This window comes from Corvus cornix, chromosome 2 (assembly GCF_000738735.6).
Source record: "Corvus cornix cornix isolate S_Up_H32 chromosome 2, ASM73873v5, whole genome shotgun sequence".
Lineage (NCBI taxonomy): Eukaryota > Metazoa > Chordata > Aves > Passeriformes > Corvidae > Corvus > Corvus cornix.
Genome location: NC_046333.1, coordinates 2,549,119 through 2,567,666, shown reverse-complemented (window position 1 = coordinate 2,567,666; position 18,548 = coordinate 2,549,119). Strand labels below are relative to the sequence as shown.

The window sequence follows — 18,548 nt, the reverse complement described above, 5'->3', positions numbered from 1 at the left end:
TGTTTACTTAACAGCAGGTTGTTAATGCAGTTAACTCTTGCTTCAAGAACTTCAGAAGCTGTAAGGGTTTTTCTCTTTGTAGCAATAGGCTGTGTTAGCAAGGGAAAATCAAAGAACACCCACTGCTATTGAGAAATTTAATGTTGTATTAATAGCATTTATTCCCCTGTGTTAACGCAAAGAAGTTTTCTGTATTACTTAGTATTACAGAAGTGGATGGTCTGGTTGACATTTGGGAAAAAAGAAAAAATCAAGAGTGTAAACACTCCTGATTCACAGTTCCACCTTTTGGGATGTGTTCCAGCACTGCAGTGTTTTGTGAGCTAATAGTTCAAAACTCGAGGGAGAGAAGTGTTTAAGAAGTAATATTTTATTCTCACAGTGAAAAAATGACTTCTTCATACCAAATCCGTGTTACTGTAAATTTTGAAAAATCACCTGTGATTATTTATTTTGAGAGAGGGGAGTTCATTGGAAGAAGGCTTTAAAAGCAAAATAGTGCTTGGGAGGAGAGAGAGGAAGAATACTTTCACATATTAAAGTAACTTCAAAAGTGATTTCTATTTTATTTCTCCCCAAATATATGAGCAGGTTCTGATGTTCTTTACTCAATATTTCTGCATAGCAGGATCCCCTGTGCAGCAGGAATTCAGGCTCACTTGGAGAAGTAACTTTGCTTGGGTTTTGGAAAAGGATTCCTAGCATTAGAATCCAAAAGATTTGTACAAAATGCAGTTGCATTTTCCATTCAGGCTCAATGTGAGAAGCTGAAAAATAGGGAGGAAATCTGCATTTATCAGTGAAGTGTAGGTGGCACAGAATGTCTGCTGTTGATTTTGAGAAGCCTGTGAGTTTTTTGAGCTGAAGTGTTTGATGACTTAAGACAGAACTATTGCTTTGTATTCTGAGTCAGGAGGCCAAGCAGGTAAAGGGGGAGTGAGAAGTGGTGGGAGGTGAGGGGAAGCAGAGAATCTCTCACATATCATAACTCTTCTTTTTTAAAATAAACTGTATTTAAAGTGACCTTACAATCTAAGAAGCTAATAAACTCAGAAACATTTAAATCCCACGGGTCACCCATTATTTATTACCAAATTGTATCTTCTCTGTGATTAAAAATCATAAAGTTACATTAAATGTGTATTTAAAGACACTTACTTGGAAATTGTTTACTGCATGCATGAAATGATACTTGGTACAGCTTTCAGTATGCACACTTAGCTAAACTTCAAACAAATATCATGTAAGAGCTTAAGAAAGCCTGTTTGTATAATCTGTAATTTTAATTTGTTAATTCCATGTATTTAACTGCATTTTTTCACTATTTTTGTCTTACCTTCACCTCTTTTTTTTTTTTCTGTGTCATTCTCCTCTTTTACTTCATCTGAATCCCTGATTTTATTTTATTTTACCATCTTCCCATCTTGCTGTTTGTCCAACAGAACAACAAAACCTGCTCCTCATCTCGATGGGTAAGAATCCTTTCTAATTTCTCAAATGATTGCTGAAGTTTGAAGGTTATATTGAAAGTAGACAACAACAGGGAAACAAATCCTTAAATCTGTGGAAGATTTATACAATGGGGCAAGATGGAAAACAAAAGTTTCAGGTCTATAAAAATTTTGAGTCGCAACTTATTTCCTAAAGCTGGACAAAAACTTGAATTGTCTTAAATCCTGAGATTATTTCTTTAAAACTGGTTGCTGCCCTCAGCCTATAAATCTGGGATTTGAATTGTCAAGTTTAATATATTTGAATAGTCATCTCTTTTGGGGCATCTTTTTATCCCTAAAATTTATGGGCAAATGGAAGAGGGAAAGAAAGATGTGGTACCAGAGAACGAAACCAAGGATTCCTTAATTTTAACTCTCCCTGCAATACCAGGGGGGAATTGTATCCTGGGTTTGTAGACACCTATGAATTCTTGTTCTCTGGGGAGAACATGTCATGTTTATAGATGGACTCTTGATCTCTGTTGCACAAAACTGCAAAAATAGAAGGGTGGATTAGGAATTATGATCTGTTTACCCTGCCCTTGTAGAGGAGAGGAGACTGCTTCGATTTGAGGGAAATACGTGGTGTCAGAGCGGATCTTTGTTTCACATTGCATAAAATCTTTGCATTGTTGTCAATGTTAAACTTAAAATCATTTCAAAAAATCTTACTTAATGCATTAAGAGCTCAATGCTTGTATCTCAGACTGACTTTTAAAATCTGAAATAAATTGGAAAATCATTACAGCGATTCAGAGATGTTTTGTACTCTGTAAATACTTTCTTTCTGCAGTGTCCACGTTGTCTTTGGACTGGTTATTTCTGGGTTTGAAGTCATAGAACAAATAGAAAACCTCAAAACTGATACTGCAAGCAGGCCCTACGCAGACGTCCGAGTTATTGACTGTGGGGTGCTGGTTACCAGATCAGCTAAGGATGGTGAGTGCCAGCATTCCCAGAATTAATGCTGTTCATGTTGTTCTCAGAGAGTACAAAAATTACACCAGCAGCTAAAGATCATTGTGGTAAACGTGTAGAATCTTAATTAATTCTTGCGAGCCTGTAAAACATAAACTTGGTGTAGGAGGGGAAGGCGAGGCAGAGGAAAATGTTTTCTGCCCTCAACATTTGTCCCCTGTTCATGTTAGAGGTTGACATGACAAACTCAACAAGGAATGAAAAGTTATTTTTCTGTGTTTGAAAGAGGGACACACAAATGTGCTTTTCTTAAAGTTGGATTTTGTGCACTTTGCAAAGGTTTATTTAAAGGTTCTGCAAAGTTAATATATGCAATATATGTGGTCAACCCTATTTTCCTTTTCATGAAGTTTCATAGAGAATAAGTGATCTTAAATACATGTTTGGACAGTCTCTGTGAAGTAGTTGAGTGTTATAAGTTTGCATTTTCTACTTAATTTTTGACTTTTCTTAAGGATAAGGTGGTTATTTATGTCCTTTAGAGAAAGTCAATAGGAGGCATAGTAATAGTGTGAGGATGCAGAAAAAAGAAAATGGCAGAATTTTAAAAACAAAAAATACACAACTGAGCCTGCAACTAATTTGTTCTTAATCTTTGGTTTGCAACCTGTGCATTGTTTCCAAAAGAACCTAATCTTTTTTTACTATAAGTGTTCTTTGTTTCTCTGTGTATTCTGTCTTTCAAATTATTTTCCAGGAAAGACAGAATACACAAAGAAGCAAAGAACACTCTTAGTAAAAGAAACAAAGAAAATATTTGTGTTATACGAACATGGATTTAGACTGGACACAATTAGATGAATTTTTATTATGATTCTTTAATACAACTCATTGGGAAAAAGTTCACAGAGCTCCTCTAAAATGGCACATTTGTATATTTATACATCTGTAAAATTGTGTGCTTTGTGCTTGTACATGCACACACACGTGCACAGTGTAAATTGAAAATATCTGTTCAAGCTTTGGAGAAGAAGAAGAAAGTCTGTTCTGACTCAGAAGCCTCCGAGTCCTCCACCAGTGCATCCAGCTCTTCAGAATCCTCATCTGAGAGTGAGGCTGAGAATGAAAGGAGCAGGAGGAGAAAGCGGAAAAGAAGAGCTAAAACCAAACAGTCCAGGAAACGAAGGAAGGAGGAGAGGAAGAAAGAGGATCCAAGGTGCAAGCGAACCTCAAGCCAAAGACGGTGACTGGTCTCTTAAATTTAAGAATTGCAGTGAAATCTGGGGAATTCTGCTTTGTTTGCATCAAGTGCTCAAGCAGTAAATATGAAAATGCTTTTATTGAAGTTTGGGGTTTGGTGCTTGATTTTGTAAACAAACAGGCAAAAAACCCTAAAGCTGAGCTTGTTGTTGTGTTTTCCATGAAATAATTGAAGATCTTCGTAGATAGAAGCAAGAGTGATGTTGAAATTACTAAATCCCATCATGTGAAACTATTCCGGGCTCAAAAGTGAGACTTAAGGCAAATTGCAGAATTTGTACATAAATTTGATTATATTTTTAAAATATTTCATAACAAGTTGTAAATGAAAAGCAAAGTTACTTTCTGGAACGCAAGAACTGAACTTTCTCTGCAGTAACAGTGGCCCATCCTTCCTTTAGCCTAAAATGGCTTGTTCAACACATTTTGGTTGGTCAACCAACTTTAAGTTTGATGCATCTTGTCTTGGAATTCAGTTGGAAAAGGGATTTTTCCAGCTAATTGTGGTTTCTCACCTTGCTCTTTCCCTTAGCAGCCTTTCTGACAAGAGCGATGTCACAGACAAAGTCGACCTTAGCACAAAGAGGGACAAGCCCGTGGTACGTCCTGAAGAAATCCCCCCAGTGCCTGAAAATAGATTTTTGCTCAGAAGAGATGTGCCTGTTGTCAATGTAGAGCCTGAACCGTAAGGAACTCTGAGCTTTTTATTCTGATTGGTGAAAACTGTGCATGAAATATTCCTGTTAACATTCTCTTCCTGCTGCTGCTGGCTGGAGTGTCAGAATTCTGCATGAGGTCATTTCATTGTCCTTTTTACAGTTTCCTTTGTAATAGTCCTTGTGACCTGTGCCAGGGGGTTTCAGTGAGATCTCGAGATGGTTTCGTTGATCTTTAAGGATCACGTGTTAAACTCAATTAAAAAAAATTAATGAGTAATTTCAGAAGTAATCGTTGAACCACCGGAAATATTTGATTGCAAGGGAAACTTGGGATTGGGAGAGGTGATTTTTCATCTTTCTTAGACTGATTAAGAAACTTTGGTTCAGAATCAGTCACCTGGAATTTCCTGACTTAGAGTATTTGAGAATAAGAGAAAATACTCTTCTTTTTCTACAGAGGAAGTCACAAGTCACAATACTTCCAATGTGTTTTATACCTCCACTGTCAAATTTCCCTGCTTTTGTAGCTGAGCTAATCCATTCCAGTGCCAGATACCTCTAAAATCAGTGTTGGGTTGGTTTGGTGTGTTGGGTTTTTTAATTTCCCTTAATGGTAAAGTCGCCTGTAAGTCTTTCCTTGGAACATGACTCATGTTCCCAAAGATCAGTAACTACTTTTGAGGATACTACGTAAGCTGAAAGGAAAGCAGCAAAGCTTTGGAGCCTGTGAACTATCCTGAACTGAGATCCTGAACTGCTGTGCCCATGCTGTCTTCAGGATTTGTGCCCCAAACACAAGTTAACCTCCTGTGACAGTGTTTTGCAAGTTCATTGTTAGCATTTCTTTCTGTGTCAAGAGATCAGGCTGCACATTTGGTTGAAAACAAATACATGTTGATTTGCCTTTTGTTGCAGAACTCTCTTTGTTTCTTGAAAAAAACACTGAATTCTTAATTCTGTCTAAAAATGAATGAGTACGATGACGAATACTTCTCATTTTTAACTTAAACTGATTGCAAGTTAATTGTTTTGTTCCTTGTAAGTTCATACTTTATTAATTTATGTAGGAAGCTTCTTGATGCTGCGCCAGTTCTGACTGACCAGAAACCATCAGTCTCTAAATCTGGACGAAAAATTAAAGGAAGAGGCACAATAGTATGTGACAATTTTATTTATTTCTTTATTTTCTCTCACCCAGAGTGATGCATTTTCCTGGTCTTAAAATCAAAGGTCAAACATGGTTAGAAGGGAAAAAGGGATTTTACCTTGGTATTTATTTTAAGGATCCTTAGGTGCGCTGTGTCCAGGTGGAATGCGCTGAAATGCACCCCACAATGCACCCCACCCCCAAAAGGTGTTACTAATTAACATATCTATCAAAGATTCCCCAATGAGAGGCTCGAATGAGCCCCCCTCCCCAAGGAACCTTCCCCTGGACGGTTCTATCTGAGTTTACAGGATGTGTTCTGGAGAGGACCTTGGGGTCTGGGGCACACTGACCCCTACCTACAAAACCTCTAAAATGTTGAGTCTCCGAGCTGAACAAACAAGGCCAAGAATGCAGGCAAAAAGCACTAAGAATACAGAAGCTGTAAAAAGGTATAACAGGGGTATAAAAGAAAAGGTACAAAATCTTCATGGCATCAAGAGTATCTTCCCTGACTTTGAGCTTCGAATTTCCCTGGAGGCTTTGTATGACACTTTATTTACGTGTTGTAGATTCCAGTTTAGAAAGCATTGAAATCTTGACAGGTAGTTGATTTTATAACATGTTTTTTCCATCCTTCCTGTTCCTGTCTTTTTACTTAAAGATTGCTTGAGGGGAAAAAAATGCCTAAATCTCAGCTATGAGAAGTCTTCAAATATAAGAATAAAATTACTTCTTTTTAAAGATGGAAACCATTTCAGTCAGATTTACATCTCTAAAGTAATGGGGAGTGACAAGAGCTTTTACTCTCCTCCACTCCTGGGATTTTCTGGCTGTTTTCTCTGAGCATCAGGACTGTAACACACCAAGCTGTGTCCTGAGTGTCTGGAGCCCTTTCTGATGTAAAATTCAAAAGTTTTCCTTTTCTCTGATAATCCACAATCCAGAACCCAAAATGCTGCACGGCTGTGCTGTTGTTTTTAGTCAGTAGAAAGGGGAGAAAGTAAGAAAATCTTTTTGTATATTTAATTCTGGCGTATTGCAAATTGTAGCCTACCATGACTGAGCATATTCTTCACTTCAAGAATCTTTCCTGGATCAGTTTAGCAGGTGGCATTTGGGTAACCATAAGCCAAACCAAGGTTAGGTTTGCTGCCAGAATGTTTCTGCAAGTGGAAGTCCTCAAAAAAAAGTGTATATACAGATACGAATATATCTACATCTATTCTAATTAAAAGTTTCATGAGAATGGTTTAAACTGAGACTCCTCTGACCATTATTTCCTTATGTAATGGCCACTGGATTTGGGAAGTACTTTTCCACTGATTCCCATGGTACAATTAATTTAAGCTACAAAATTAGCACCTTAGATGGCTGTAATGTGGACCAGGGTATTGGAGTGTTTGAGCCCCAACCCTCATTCACCAGCCTGGACATGAAATGGGACAGCTGCCTTTGCATCTGGCAGCTTGGATTTGTCCTGGGTACTTGTGGGATCCACTGAAGGAAGGTTTTCAAACTGAATGTTTTGAAATACTCATGTAAACTAAGAGCTGGGGAAAAATTACTTAAAGCTGAATGGAATTGGCTTTTTCCAGGTGTTGGGGTTTCTGTCTCGTTTTTCATCATTTTGGCACCCTCTGAGCAAAATTAAGAATGAAAAAAAAATGTCATTTAGGGCTGGCAGTTGGATAAACACATTTTTCTGCCATCTCTAGTAATCTTTATTAGTACGGTTTCTGTCCAGGTGAGGTTCATTGATGTTTTTCAAAATACTTGTTTGTAGGTTCCACGAGACTTCAGGGCATAAAATGTGAGAATTAGGGAGGTCCATGACACCCTTGCAGTCTTTGAGGCCATTCTCCTGTAAAAGCTTTTTTTTTAAGTAGTCACTGCTTCAGCTCAGATGATAAGGAGGCTCTGAGTGGCAGGTTATCTTGATTTTATTTTTTTATATAAGAAGTATGTCTTAAAGCCTTCTGTAATTACCTGGATAAATCAATACATTTATCTTTGTGATTTTGTTCTGGGGGACAGCACTTTTTTCCCCTCATTTTTACTCTTAAGTGGCTCAAAATAATTGAGTCAAATCCAGATGTGCTTTTATTGAGTCAAGGAGCATCTGATTTCCTCACAGAATTTACCTAAGTGTGTATCCCACTGGGTAATGGAAAGTAATGAGTTAGCAATACTAGAGTTCTTCTTTCTCTGCTTCACAAGTAGCTCTTGTTGCCTGCTTAAATGCTCTGCCTAAGCATAATTTTTAAAATGTGAAGCTTCATTGCTCTTTTGTGAAAGAGTTTGGGGGTTTTTTTGTGATTTTTTTTTTGGTTTGATTTTCTCTTTTTTTAGTTGCTTTAAAGTGACTTAATCTGGATTCCCATTTCTGAAGACTTGAACAGCAGTAACTTTTGAAATGGGGTTTGTCTTTACTCCTATAAACCATGAAGTGTCTGACTAAAGTGAAACATCTGTGCTTCAGTATGCTGAAAACAAGGGTGGTTATCTGCAGTAATTGTGTTATTCCAAAAGAGCATCCATGGCCTCTTCCTTGATTCTTCCTTTCATGTTCTGAAAAACTGGGTGAGCTGCTGGCCTCTCTCAGGCTTTGCAGCATGCTCTGAGAATGAAAAGATGCAGTAGTTCTGTAAGAAAACACTTCCTGCAGCTGTGTGTGTTTGCTGTCCCAGCGCTATCACACCCCACCGCGATCCCGCTCCTGCTCCGAGTCCGACGATGAGGAGAGCAGCGAGACCCCTCCGCACTGGAAGGAGGAGATGCAGAGACTGCGCACGTACCGAGCGCCCAGCGGGGAGAAGTGGAGCAAAGGGGACAAGTAAGAGCCTTAGCACAGGTTGGAAATATCCTGGCCTTTGACAAGCCCTGATTGATTGTGTAGATGTACCACAATGAGAGTACCAGGATGAGAGGAAATGGCCTCAAGTTGTGCCAGGGGAAGTTTCAATTGGATATTAGGAAGTTTTTTTTCCCAGAAAACACTGGAACAGGCTGTCCAGGGAAATGTGGAGTCATCATCCCTGGAAGTGTTCAGAAAACGTGTGGATGTGATAGTTGAGGACGTGGTTTTGTGCTGAACAAGGTGGTGGTGCCGATGGTTGGACTTGGTGATCTTTAAGGCCTTTCCCAACCTTCAGGATTCAGTGATTTCCTTATCCTCAAGGTGGATTACATGGTTTCTTTGGAGTGAAACAGTCAAATCCACCAACCCTTTATTGTTTTTAGTTTTATGTACCTTCAGCAGTTGCAAACTGTGTGATGGATGGAAGTCAGCTCTCCAAAATTTCTGATGTCTTGATACTAAATACAAGCTTCTATCAAATTATGAGAGATAAATCTCAAAAGGAAAACTGAAAAATACTATAATTTAACCATCAGTGAATAATTGCAAATGTTTCCACTGGTTCTCTTTTGTATACCGATATATATTCAAAAACTTGTATTTAAATGCGGTTTAAGGATCCTGTAGTTGTAGAGATCAAAGTCCTGCAGATTAAGGCAATTAGAACTTAAAGCTCTGTACATGGGTTCTACAATATGCAAAATTTGCTGGTGTTGTCTCATTTACTTCTTAGAGAGACATAGCTCTTGATAGTGATGTAATTCTGTATCTTAAACTCAGTGTAAAAACTCAGTCGAAACACAATTAGGTGGTACAAAGTGTGTGTGCGCTAGGGTTTATTTAAACTTATTTAAAGTTAAGTTTAAAAAGACTTAATTTATCTGAAGTTTTTTAAAGAATTTGCACTTAGTCTGGGGTTTATTTGTTTGTTTTCCAGGTTGAGTGATCCCTGTACAAGCAGATGGGATGAGAGAAGTGCATCCCGGAGATCCAGGTCTTGGTCACATAACGGTTATGCTGATCTGAGCACTGTGAGATACTCCAGTCATCACAAGAAGCACAGGAAAGAGAAGAAGAAGGTGAAGCATAAAAAGAAATCTAAAAAGCAGAAGCATTTCAAAAAGCACAAGCAAACGAAGAAAAAGAAAACGTCCGCCTCTTCAGATGTAGAATCCTCTCATTCCTTCCACAGGAGGACAAAATCATCTTGTGATCGTGAGAGGAAATCCCGTTCTTCCTCATTGTCTTCCAGACGTTCATCCAGGAGAGACTGGTCTAAATCTGATAAGGAAGACCAGAGCTCGTCGTCTTTATCAACCAGAGGGTCTCGCTCGTACTACAGGTCCAGATCCAGGTCAAGATCTAAATCAAGATCTTACTCCAGAAGAAGTTCTAGATCAAGATCAGCCTCTAAATCATTGCGTTCTCGAAGTAGATCACAGTCAAGTTCTAATCCCAGGCAGCAAAAAACTGTTCCCAATTCTCCACGAACTGTTTCAGCACGGTTAAATGACACTAAGTTGACCAAGACTGCTGAGCCTGTCCGAGCAGTGATACTGCCCAGTGACAAAGTTATTGTGCCACCAGTTGTCCCAGAAAACCTCCCTGTGATACCCTTAAGTGACAGTCCCCCACCTTCGAGGTGGAAACCTGGGCAGAAACCTTGGAAGCCATCATACGAGCGAATTCAGGAGATGAAAGCTAAAACAACACACTTAATTCCCACCCAAACTAATTACAGTTTAGTGGTCGTCAAGGAGGCCAACACTTCTTCTTCCTATCGCAAGCAGGAGAGGAGCTCTGAGAGCGATCGGAGCGCTTATTCCAAAGGCCGCAGTGACAGGAGCTCGGAGAGCTGGCCGAGGTCAAGGAGCAGGTCCTCTCGGAGCCGGTCATACTCAAGATCTTACACAAGGTCTAGAAGTCCATCGAGCTCTAGGACAAAATCTCCTTCTTCTGGCAGGTCACCGTCCCCGAGTAAATACCGCAGTGACAGGTCAGGGTACAGCGAGTCCACGTCCGACTATTCCCTCAGCGATGAGGACAGGCATAGGAACAAAAGGAAATCCACAGCCAGCGATCCCAAAGCTCGGGGCCTCAAACTGAGGCAGGAAACGAGCTCTGAAAGCACTTTGCCTTACAAGCATCCAAAGGACTACGACGAGTCTTCCCAAGGATTGAAGGAGAGTGACAGTTTGTCATCCTCAGACTTCTCCTCCGACAGCGAACGCTCTGCCAAAGCCAAAGCGGCCCAAGAAAAAGAAGGCCGTTTTCCATTAGAAGGGGATGCTGAGAAACAAGATAAAAATAGCTTAAGTTCTGAGAGAGGGGAGGAGAAAGCCAAGGGTGAGCGGGGTTCTGATCACTCTAAAAAGAAAGCAGCCAAGGAGAAATGCTCGGAGCAACCCAGAGGTGGTGCAAAAACAAAACGCAAATCCTACTCAGGTAGCAAATGGGACTCAGAGTCAAATTCCGAAAGAGGAGAGGCAAGGCATAATAGGGGGGATTCCAGACCCTCCTCTGGTAAAGAAGAAGGAGAGGCCACCTCAGGATCTGACACAGAGCTTAGTGTTACCAAAAGGATAAAAAAACAATCCAATTCCTCAGAGGGCTTTTTGGGTTCTGACTGTGCGTGGAAGACAAGCAAACAGTTGTCGACTTCTGAATCCGAGAGTTCTTGTTCCAGCTCAGCAGACACTCGAGGCAAGTCAAAAAAACACAAACATGGCTTGAAAAAGACCCCTAAAAAATCACATTCCAAAAAAGCCAAAGAAAAATCAAAAGGCAAAAAGGAGAAAAAACACAAAGTCCAGAAAAGAAAAGAAATGTTTCATTGGCAGCCCCCGCTTGAGTTCGGGGAAGAAGAGGACGATGAGATAAGTGAAAAGCCGGTTACCAAGGATGATAAAAAAGAAAAGCAGCTTAGCAGGGACATAAAGGATAAAAAACAAGTTTATGAAAAGGATGAAATAGTCGCAGATAAAATGGGAAATGGTGAAAAGTCATGTGTGAATGAAAACCTTTTAGATAAAAACACCATGTGTGGGGCCTCGCCAGATCGCAGCAACCTTAATAAAGAGCCCATTGAAACGAGCACTTCAGCTGGTATTTTAAACTCAGGAATAAACGTGGCTGCCTGCAAGAGTGAGATTAAACAAGCTGAAGAAAATAATCAGAATGGGCTGGAAGATGTTATTCAGACAGATGACAACATGGAGATTTGTACTCCGGATCGTAACTCGCCAGGGAAGGTGGATGTGGATGTTTTGTCTCCTGTCATTCTCACTGCTAAACCTTTAAGTGCTGGTATAAAAAAGGAGTTACAGGTTGAGACCCCTGAGAAAGATCCTGTCAAACTGGGAAACAACATTAGAGACTTTATTAATATTAAAGAAGAAAAAGAAACGGGAAGGCAAGAAGATAACTCTGTCCCTGTGTCTGGTGCTAAAGACTGTAGTTTAAAAAGTGAAATTACTGAAAATACACAAAGCAATATGATAGACAATAAATGGAAGCCTTTGCAAGGTGTTGGTAACTTACAACCAGCAACAATTAGTATGACCACAGAGATTAAAAGTGTAGCATCAGCACCAGAGCCTAAACCAGCAGGTTTAAGAATTGAAATAAAAGCAAAGAATAAAGTAAGGCCTGGGTCCCTTTTTGATGAAGTGAGGAAAACAGCCCGGCTAAATCGGCGGCCAAGGAACCAGGAAAGTTCCAGTGAGGAGGAATCTCCAAGCAGAGATGACAACAGCGCTTCCAGGAGTCTCAGCAGGTCACGAAGTAAATCTGAGTCTAAATCCAGACACAGAACAAGGTCCATATCCTACAGTCACTCAAGAAGTCGATCCCGAAGTTCTACATATTCATATAGGTGAGAAGTTTGTGCTGCTCCCACAGCCAGTCCTGAAATGTGAAAGTTTCCAGAACATGAAAGTTCTCATATTTCAAGGAATGTTTTTCTCTTTAAGGCTGTGTTTTTTGTTTTGAACAGTCCTGTGTCCTAGAGCCACAGAGCAGTTTGGGTTGGAAGGGGCCTTAAAGATCATCCCGTTCCAACCCCTGCCATGGGCAGGGACACCTCCCACTATCCTCCAAGCCCTGTCCAACCTGGGCACTCCCAGGGATCCAGGGGCAGCCACAGCTTTTCTGGGAATCTGTGCCAGGGCCTCCCCACCCTCACAGGGGAGAATTTCTTCCCAATATCTCATCTCAATCTGTGTCAGTGTGAAGGTATTCCTCTTTGACCTGTCACTCCATGCCCTTGTCCCAAGTCCCTCTCCAGCTTTCCTGGAGCCCCTTCAGGCCCTGGAAGGGGCTCTGATGTCTCCTGGCTGGACACCCTCAGCTCTCCCAGCCTGGCTCCAGAGCCAGAGGGGCTCCAGCCCTTGGATCAACTTAGTGGCTCTATCATTTAGCAAGTATGGAATAAATATTTAGCTAGAAAGCTAAAGATCCATAGCTTCTTTTGGTTCTCATTTTCTGCTGTTCTTCTCCTCAGTTATGTTCTCTCTTGGTGTTCCTTGGTTGCAGATCCAGGAGCTACTCCAGGAGCCGAAGCCGGGGCTGGTACAGCAGAGATCGCTCCAGAAGCCGGAGTAGTTCCTACCACAGTTACAAGAGTCGTAGGTGAGCTCATCCAGCTGCAGATGGTGCCAAACGTGTTCTCCTCCTCTTGCTCCCCCTCTCCCCCTGCTCTCTTTAGCACTTTTGGCTTTTGTTGACTAAAAACCCCTCTGTGCTTTTGTTTCTGTCAGTCGGAGCTATAGCAGGAGTCGATCCAGGAGCAGTTCCTATGGTCACCACAGTCGATCCAGGTATGGATTGTCCTTTTATACAACCTCTGCAAGAAATGTGCTACCCATCAAATCATCTTAGTATTAGTGTACTTCTGTTTATCTCTCTTTAAAATAGAGTTTAATACAGAATTATTGCATATGATGCTGTTATATGTCGTGCAGACTACATATTTTATTGCATATGCTATCATATAAATGCATATATAAATACATATTTATTTATAAAAATACTTTTTAGGATTACTTTTATCTCACAGAATCCCAGAATGGTTTGGGTTAGAAAGGACCTTAAAGATGATCCAGTTCCAACCGCCTGCCATGGGCAGGGACACCTTTCCCTAGACCAGGTTGCTCCAAGCCCTGTCCAGCCTTGCCTTGGGCACTTCCAGAGATCTGTTATTATAATATCATGATTATAATATAATTATTATTATATTAATATCCTGATGGCAACTTGAATCAAAGCAAAAATCAACACAAGACACTTTGAAAAGCTGAAAATAACCAAACCATCCTGGCATTACAGTTACAGGTAATGCTGTAAGTAGTAGTGAGCACATTTGCTCGTGTTTCTTTAAATAAAATTGAGTTATAAATGGAATTGCTTTGCTTGTTTTCAGAAGTAGCAGCAAACAAGAATTTTACTGCATCTGCGAAAAAGAGAAAAAGCACAAAACTTTATAGATGCTTAGTATGTCTTTCTTTGTCTTTAGTAAAATTTGAGATTTTTACTGTTATTTTGAAGGTGGTTGTTGTGTTGAAACCTTTATAAAGTGTTCGCCACATCCTTGAGAGTAATTTCTGTACAGCCCCTCATCTCTCTTCTATAAATATCCTTTAAACCAGCATTTAAAATAGCATTTGAGACCAGAAACTCTGAATTCACAATTACTTTTTCCCCCCCTTTAAAGCAGGTCCTACAGCTATGACAGTTACTACAGCAGGAGTCGGAGCAGGAGCAAGAGGAGCGACAGCTACCGGAGATCTCGGAGTTACGACCGGAGATCCAGGTGCGTCTGACCCCGCTTTGGTGCACAAAGGGTTTGCTGAACACGAGCAGAGGATGTTTAACAAGGCCAGTGCGCTGGTTTTTCCCCATAAGAATAAGAACTACACGTGGCAAAAGTAAAAATTTAAACCAAATTCTAATTAAAATCGGAGCGTGTGTGTGAGCGAGGAAGTTGGAAGTTCTGACATTCTAAATATGAGGATGGGGAAGCAACCAGGATAAGGAAAGGTTGATTTCCAGTTCATTGTATGCATGCATTCAAAATTAGCACATTTTCCCAGGGAAATGGTGAAGTCCCCATCCATTGAAGTGTTAAAAACTTGTGGAAATGGCATTGAGGACATGGTTTAATAGTGAGGACAGTGGGGCTGCATTAACCATTGGACTTGGTGATCTCAAAGGTCTTTGCCAACCTATGATTTGGGGTTTTTTAATAATATCAAGTGTTTCATAAAACCCACATAGCTCTTAAGATTTAAATCAAGTGCTCTGTTACGGATTAAAAGCTGCCTGGTATGCAGGGAATTCCACTGGCTGGTAAATTCTTTTTGGTTACGCTGCAGAAGTGGATTTAAAACAATCTGGAAGGGAAATTAAAAGTTTTGCTGCAATCCAGATTTCATTTTTAACTTCCTAGAATGTATTTTGAATGAATATTTTTACCTGCAAATCTGTTGAGTTCAGAATAAATTTTATTCTCCTCAGTCCAGGGGATTTATATAAGTGTAAGTGAGCACATGTCACAGAGATCAGAGATATGGAGAGTTGGAGATACATTTAATATCACTGATGATTTGTTTTATACCTTTTAATATGCCCCCTATTAGTCATAAATCACACAGTTCTCTAAAACTACTGTACATTTTCATCCTCTCCTCATAAGAATTTTTTCACAGCTTTATACCAACTCTTAATGGACTTCACTCTCACCCAATTGCACAAAACAGCTTTCATCTTGTGTTCGAGGGAAAATTAATGAAATTAATGAAGAATGTGGAAATAAACTCAAAAAACCATTGCTTTATTATGTTGGGAAGCTTCAGAGAAACAGCGTGGGATTAGGAAATGCTCACCTTTCACTTACAAAGCTTCCCTTACAGGCGGGAGGCTGGAAAATCTCTCAAAGCTTATTCTGTGTAATTTGAACGTGTCCTGTGGCTTGTCTGAAACCATCTGGGCTCTGTGTTGACATTTGGCCAGGTGCTGAGCTTGGAATTCATCTGGAGGAGCCAAAACATTTTAAATACAATTTCCACACTGCAGACACACAAACACACCTCTGTTGTGGTTATGGGGCCTAATTTTTAAGACGGTCCTTCAAACAAGAAAATAAAATACATAGCTCGAGGATTTGTGAAATTATCTTAGTTGAGAAATGCTTGCAGTATAAAATTACACTTGTTAGAATACACTTCTCAGTCAGCTCAGTTAGCATTTATAAAAACATTAATTTTGGATGGTTTTTAGCTGTAGCAGAGAAAGCAAGAAGTTACCAACAGTTCGGGTTGAGTTACGCAGTTTTCGTCATGTGAAGTTAATGGTTATTTCAATTTTGAGTATCCTTTAATAACTACATTAGTTATAAGAAATATCACCCCGTATGTTTTCTTATCTGTATCTGTCTTGCCAATTTTTTTACGTGGTGCAATTTTTAAGTTTGAGGCTCAAACTGCATCTTTGAGGCATTTAAATCTTTTTTTATCCTGCAGGTCCTACGGCTCCGACAGCGACAGCGATCGCAGCTACTCCAACAACAGGAGCCCCAGTGAGAGCAGCAGATACAGCTGAGAATGTTCCTTTGAGGATGGAAACTGTATTCCAGAATTTTTTCAGTGTTATATTCAAAAAAACTGTTCTGACAGTGTCACAAGTGAAGGTTGTTTGCTGATTTCGCTGAAACTTTCCCGTTTAACAGTGAACTCAACTCTCTTGCCTACAGAGAGAAGGACTGAGCTCAACAGCTGATATTATTTTTTATTTTTTTTATGACAAATGCAACTTTTACAGAATAATAATAAAAAAAACCCAGTTGGATTTCCTTGAATCAGCTTTTCCAAGCCATGAATAACACTTAGGTGAATTGCTGGCACCACTTTTTGGGTGCAGCAGTCAGGACTGTCTTCAAGTCTGTTTATAAACACCTTAGAAAAGATATGTTAGCAACTATTAAACTGTGAAGTCAATTTCTTATAAAGGCTGCCATTTCTAGTTGATGAAAATGCTTTTTTACTGCTGGAAGCTGTTTCCATGCTGTCTTGATTGTTGATTATTGCATTCTATACAGGATATAGGCGAGGAAAACAAAGCCTGCCACTCTGTCTTAATCCCTCCTGAACTGTGATGTTCCGGAATTCTGCTGGAAAAGGTGAGATGGATGATGCACAGTGGGAATTGTCAAACTGACAAGCAGTGAGCAAAAGTGTGATGAATGAGTTTGGAGCTGAATATCCAACTTGTCTAAACTTTTTATGTTTAAAAGATGAATTTTGTGGTAAACAGCAATGTCCTTCAGAGACTAAAGAAGTGTTTCTGAACACTTCCTGACTTTGATTTCAGTTCCTATTTCAGTGCTTGGCATCCTCCAGCACATTTGGAACGTTGTAAACCATGCGTGTGTCATGAGTTTATCCAAAGCACTCTTTAAAAGCTGACATGATGGTAAGTTTTTGAGAAAACCAGCCAGAAAGGTTCCTTTATAAAACGTCTGTAGCTGTATCCCACTCACCATAGGGAATACCAGATACTGATACTGCAGATACTGAACTATATCTTGTTAAAGTAGGACTACAGAAATACTGGGATGCCTCCTGAAAAGCATGGACAATACTTTCCAAGTAAAGTTTAATACCAGAAACGACTCTTATGTTACAGGTAAATGGTTTGCAAAAAAATAAATAGATTCAAGCTGAAGACCATTGAGTAATTCTTGCGATATTCTGATTGAGTTGATTTAAAATAATTTGTAAAGTTTTTTTGGGGGGGTTTAGAAAGTTGGGTACTGAGGACCAGAATTTTTAATGGCATAATATAACCTGAAACTTGGGGTCTGTAGAGACAAAACAAATGAGGTTTGATTAGAGCTAACGAGCACTGTTGTACCATAACAGTTTCCATTACTGATTTTCTGTAATATCTGGAGATGCTTTCATTTTCTCATTTTCAAATGTTGGAAATTATTTTTCTTAATCTCATCAGGATCCAGTAGCTTTGAAAATTAAAAGTGGTAATTTCTTGCTTAGGCATCAATTCGTTCTCTCTTTGATTGAATTAAGCTCTCCCAAGTTAGATGATTTTTTGGTACACTTGTGAAACATGGAAAGCAAGTTCAAAGGGAGATGGTGATGATTCCTCCATTTCTGTCCACCCACAGCACGTTCCTGAAAGTGAATTGGCCGTGGAGTTTTTCCACTTTTCTAGCAGTACCCAAAACTCTCCTCTTACCCCTTTCCTACACTTAGAGTTTAGTGACAAAGTGTGTGCACGCAACCTTCCCGCCCTTTTGTAAACTTCTTATGCTTTTTAGCATTAAATACATTTAATACCCAAGTCAGGAGACACTTACAGACATATTTCTAACAGCAGCAGCCATCTCAGAGTCCTGAACAAATATTTCAGTGGTACTTGTTGTAGTTTCATCATTTTCAGTACAGTTGTAACTTGTTTTTCCCTTACTAAGAAAATAGAACTAGAGAGTTCATGGTGTAACAAAATCTACAATTATAGCCATTATATTCTATACCTATTAGTGAAAATATTGCTCCAGAATCAGATTTTTATTGTGGTTTCAGATGTGGTTTGACTCTTTAAGGCCAGGAAAAGGTAATAGAAAGATGGTCAAATAATTAACTGTAGTTATCAAAAATTACTGCACTGTCACTAAAGTCTTTCATATCTTTAGTCAAAGGTTTATAAAGAAATTCCATCATGTAGAGAATGGTTGGGAAGGGGTTGAGGGAAGGGTTGGGGGTATTTTTACTTAGTGAATTCTGTTAAATTGTGCTTCAGATAGAAAATGTCCCCCTGAGCTGGTTTTCTAACGCTGCTCTATGTTTTTGCAATTTTGTTATTCCAAAGTAGTTGCTGTTTGTAAAATAAACTTTTGTACATATCTGCAAATGCTGTTTGCTCTACATCTGGAAAAATCTGTGGTGCTGCTTGAAGGAAACAGGCAGGAACATTAAAAATACACTTTCAGTATCCACGTTTGTCCCTTGCAAGACTCAGACACAAAGTTGCTTTTCCTTTTCCTGACCTACATAGGGGAATGATTCCTCAGCAAGACTCTGGGTTTACATAACAGTCATTGGAGGAACAAATATTTTGAAATTTCCAAGTGATTTGAGGTCTCGCTTGTTTCCTCGAGATCTATAAAAGGTTCCTCTCCTTGGTGAAGAGAAACACTT

At 39.6% G+C, this 18,548-nt stretch overlaps 1 protein-coding gene across 11 annotated transcripts in view; it reads left to right on the top strand.

The window, feature by feature from the left end:
* Positions 1-18,275, top strand: part of NKTR (natural killer cell triggering receptor) — a 38,460-nt gene extending 20,185 nt beyond the window's left edge. For 3 of the 11 annotated variants that reach the window (XM_039571144.1, XM_010394784.4, XM_020584255.2), the window contains 11 exons: positions 1,443-1,472; positions 2,287-2,432; positions 3,432-3,654; positions 4,204-4,356; positions 5,398-5,485; positions 8,168-8,313; positions 9,275-12,211; positions 12,871-12,966; positions 13,095-13,154; positions 14,048-14,146; positions 15,855-18,275. In XM_039571144.1, coding sequence (XP_039427078.1) covers positions 1,443-1,472; positions 2,287-2,432; positions 3,432-3,654; positions 4,204-4,356; positions 5,398-5,485; positions 8,168-8,313; positions 9,275-12,211; positions 12,871-12,966; positions 13,095-13,154; positions 14,048-14,146; positions 15,855-15,933 — 4,057 coding nt within the window. In that variant the 3' untranslated portion in view covers positions 15,934-18,275. Of the gene's footprint in view, positions 1-1,315; positions 1,473-2,286; positions 2,433-3,431; positions 3,655-4,203; positions 4,357-5,397; positions 5,486-8,167; positions 8,314-9,274; positions 12,212-12,870; positions 12,967-13,094; positions 13,155-14,047; positions 14,147-15,854 lie in introns of those variants that run through there. The other 8 variants (XM_039571176.1, XM_039571167.1, XM_039571161.1 and 5 more) reach the window with 8 other exon arrangements.
* Positions 18,276-18,548: the final 273 nt, after the last annotated feature.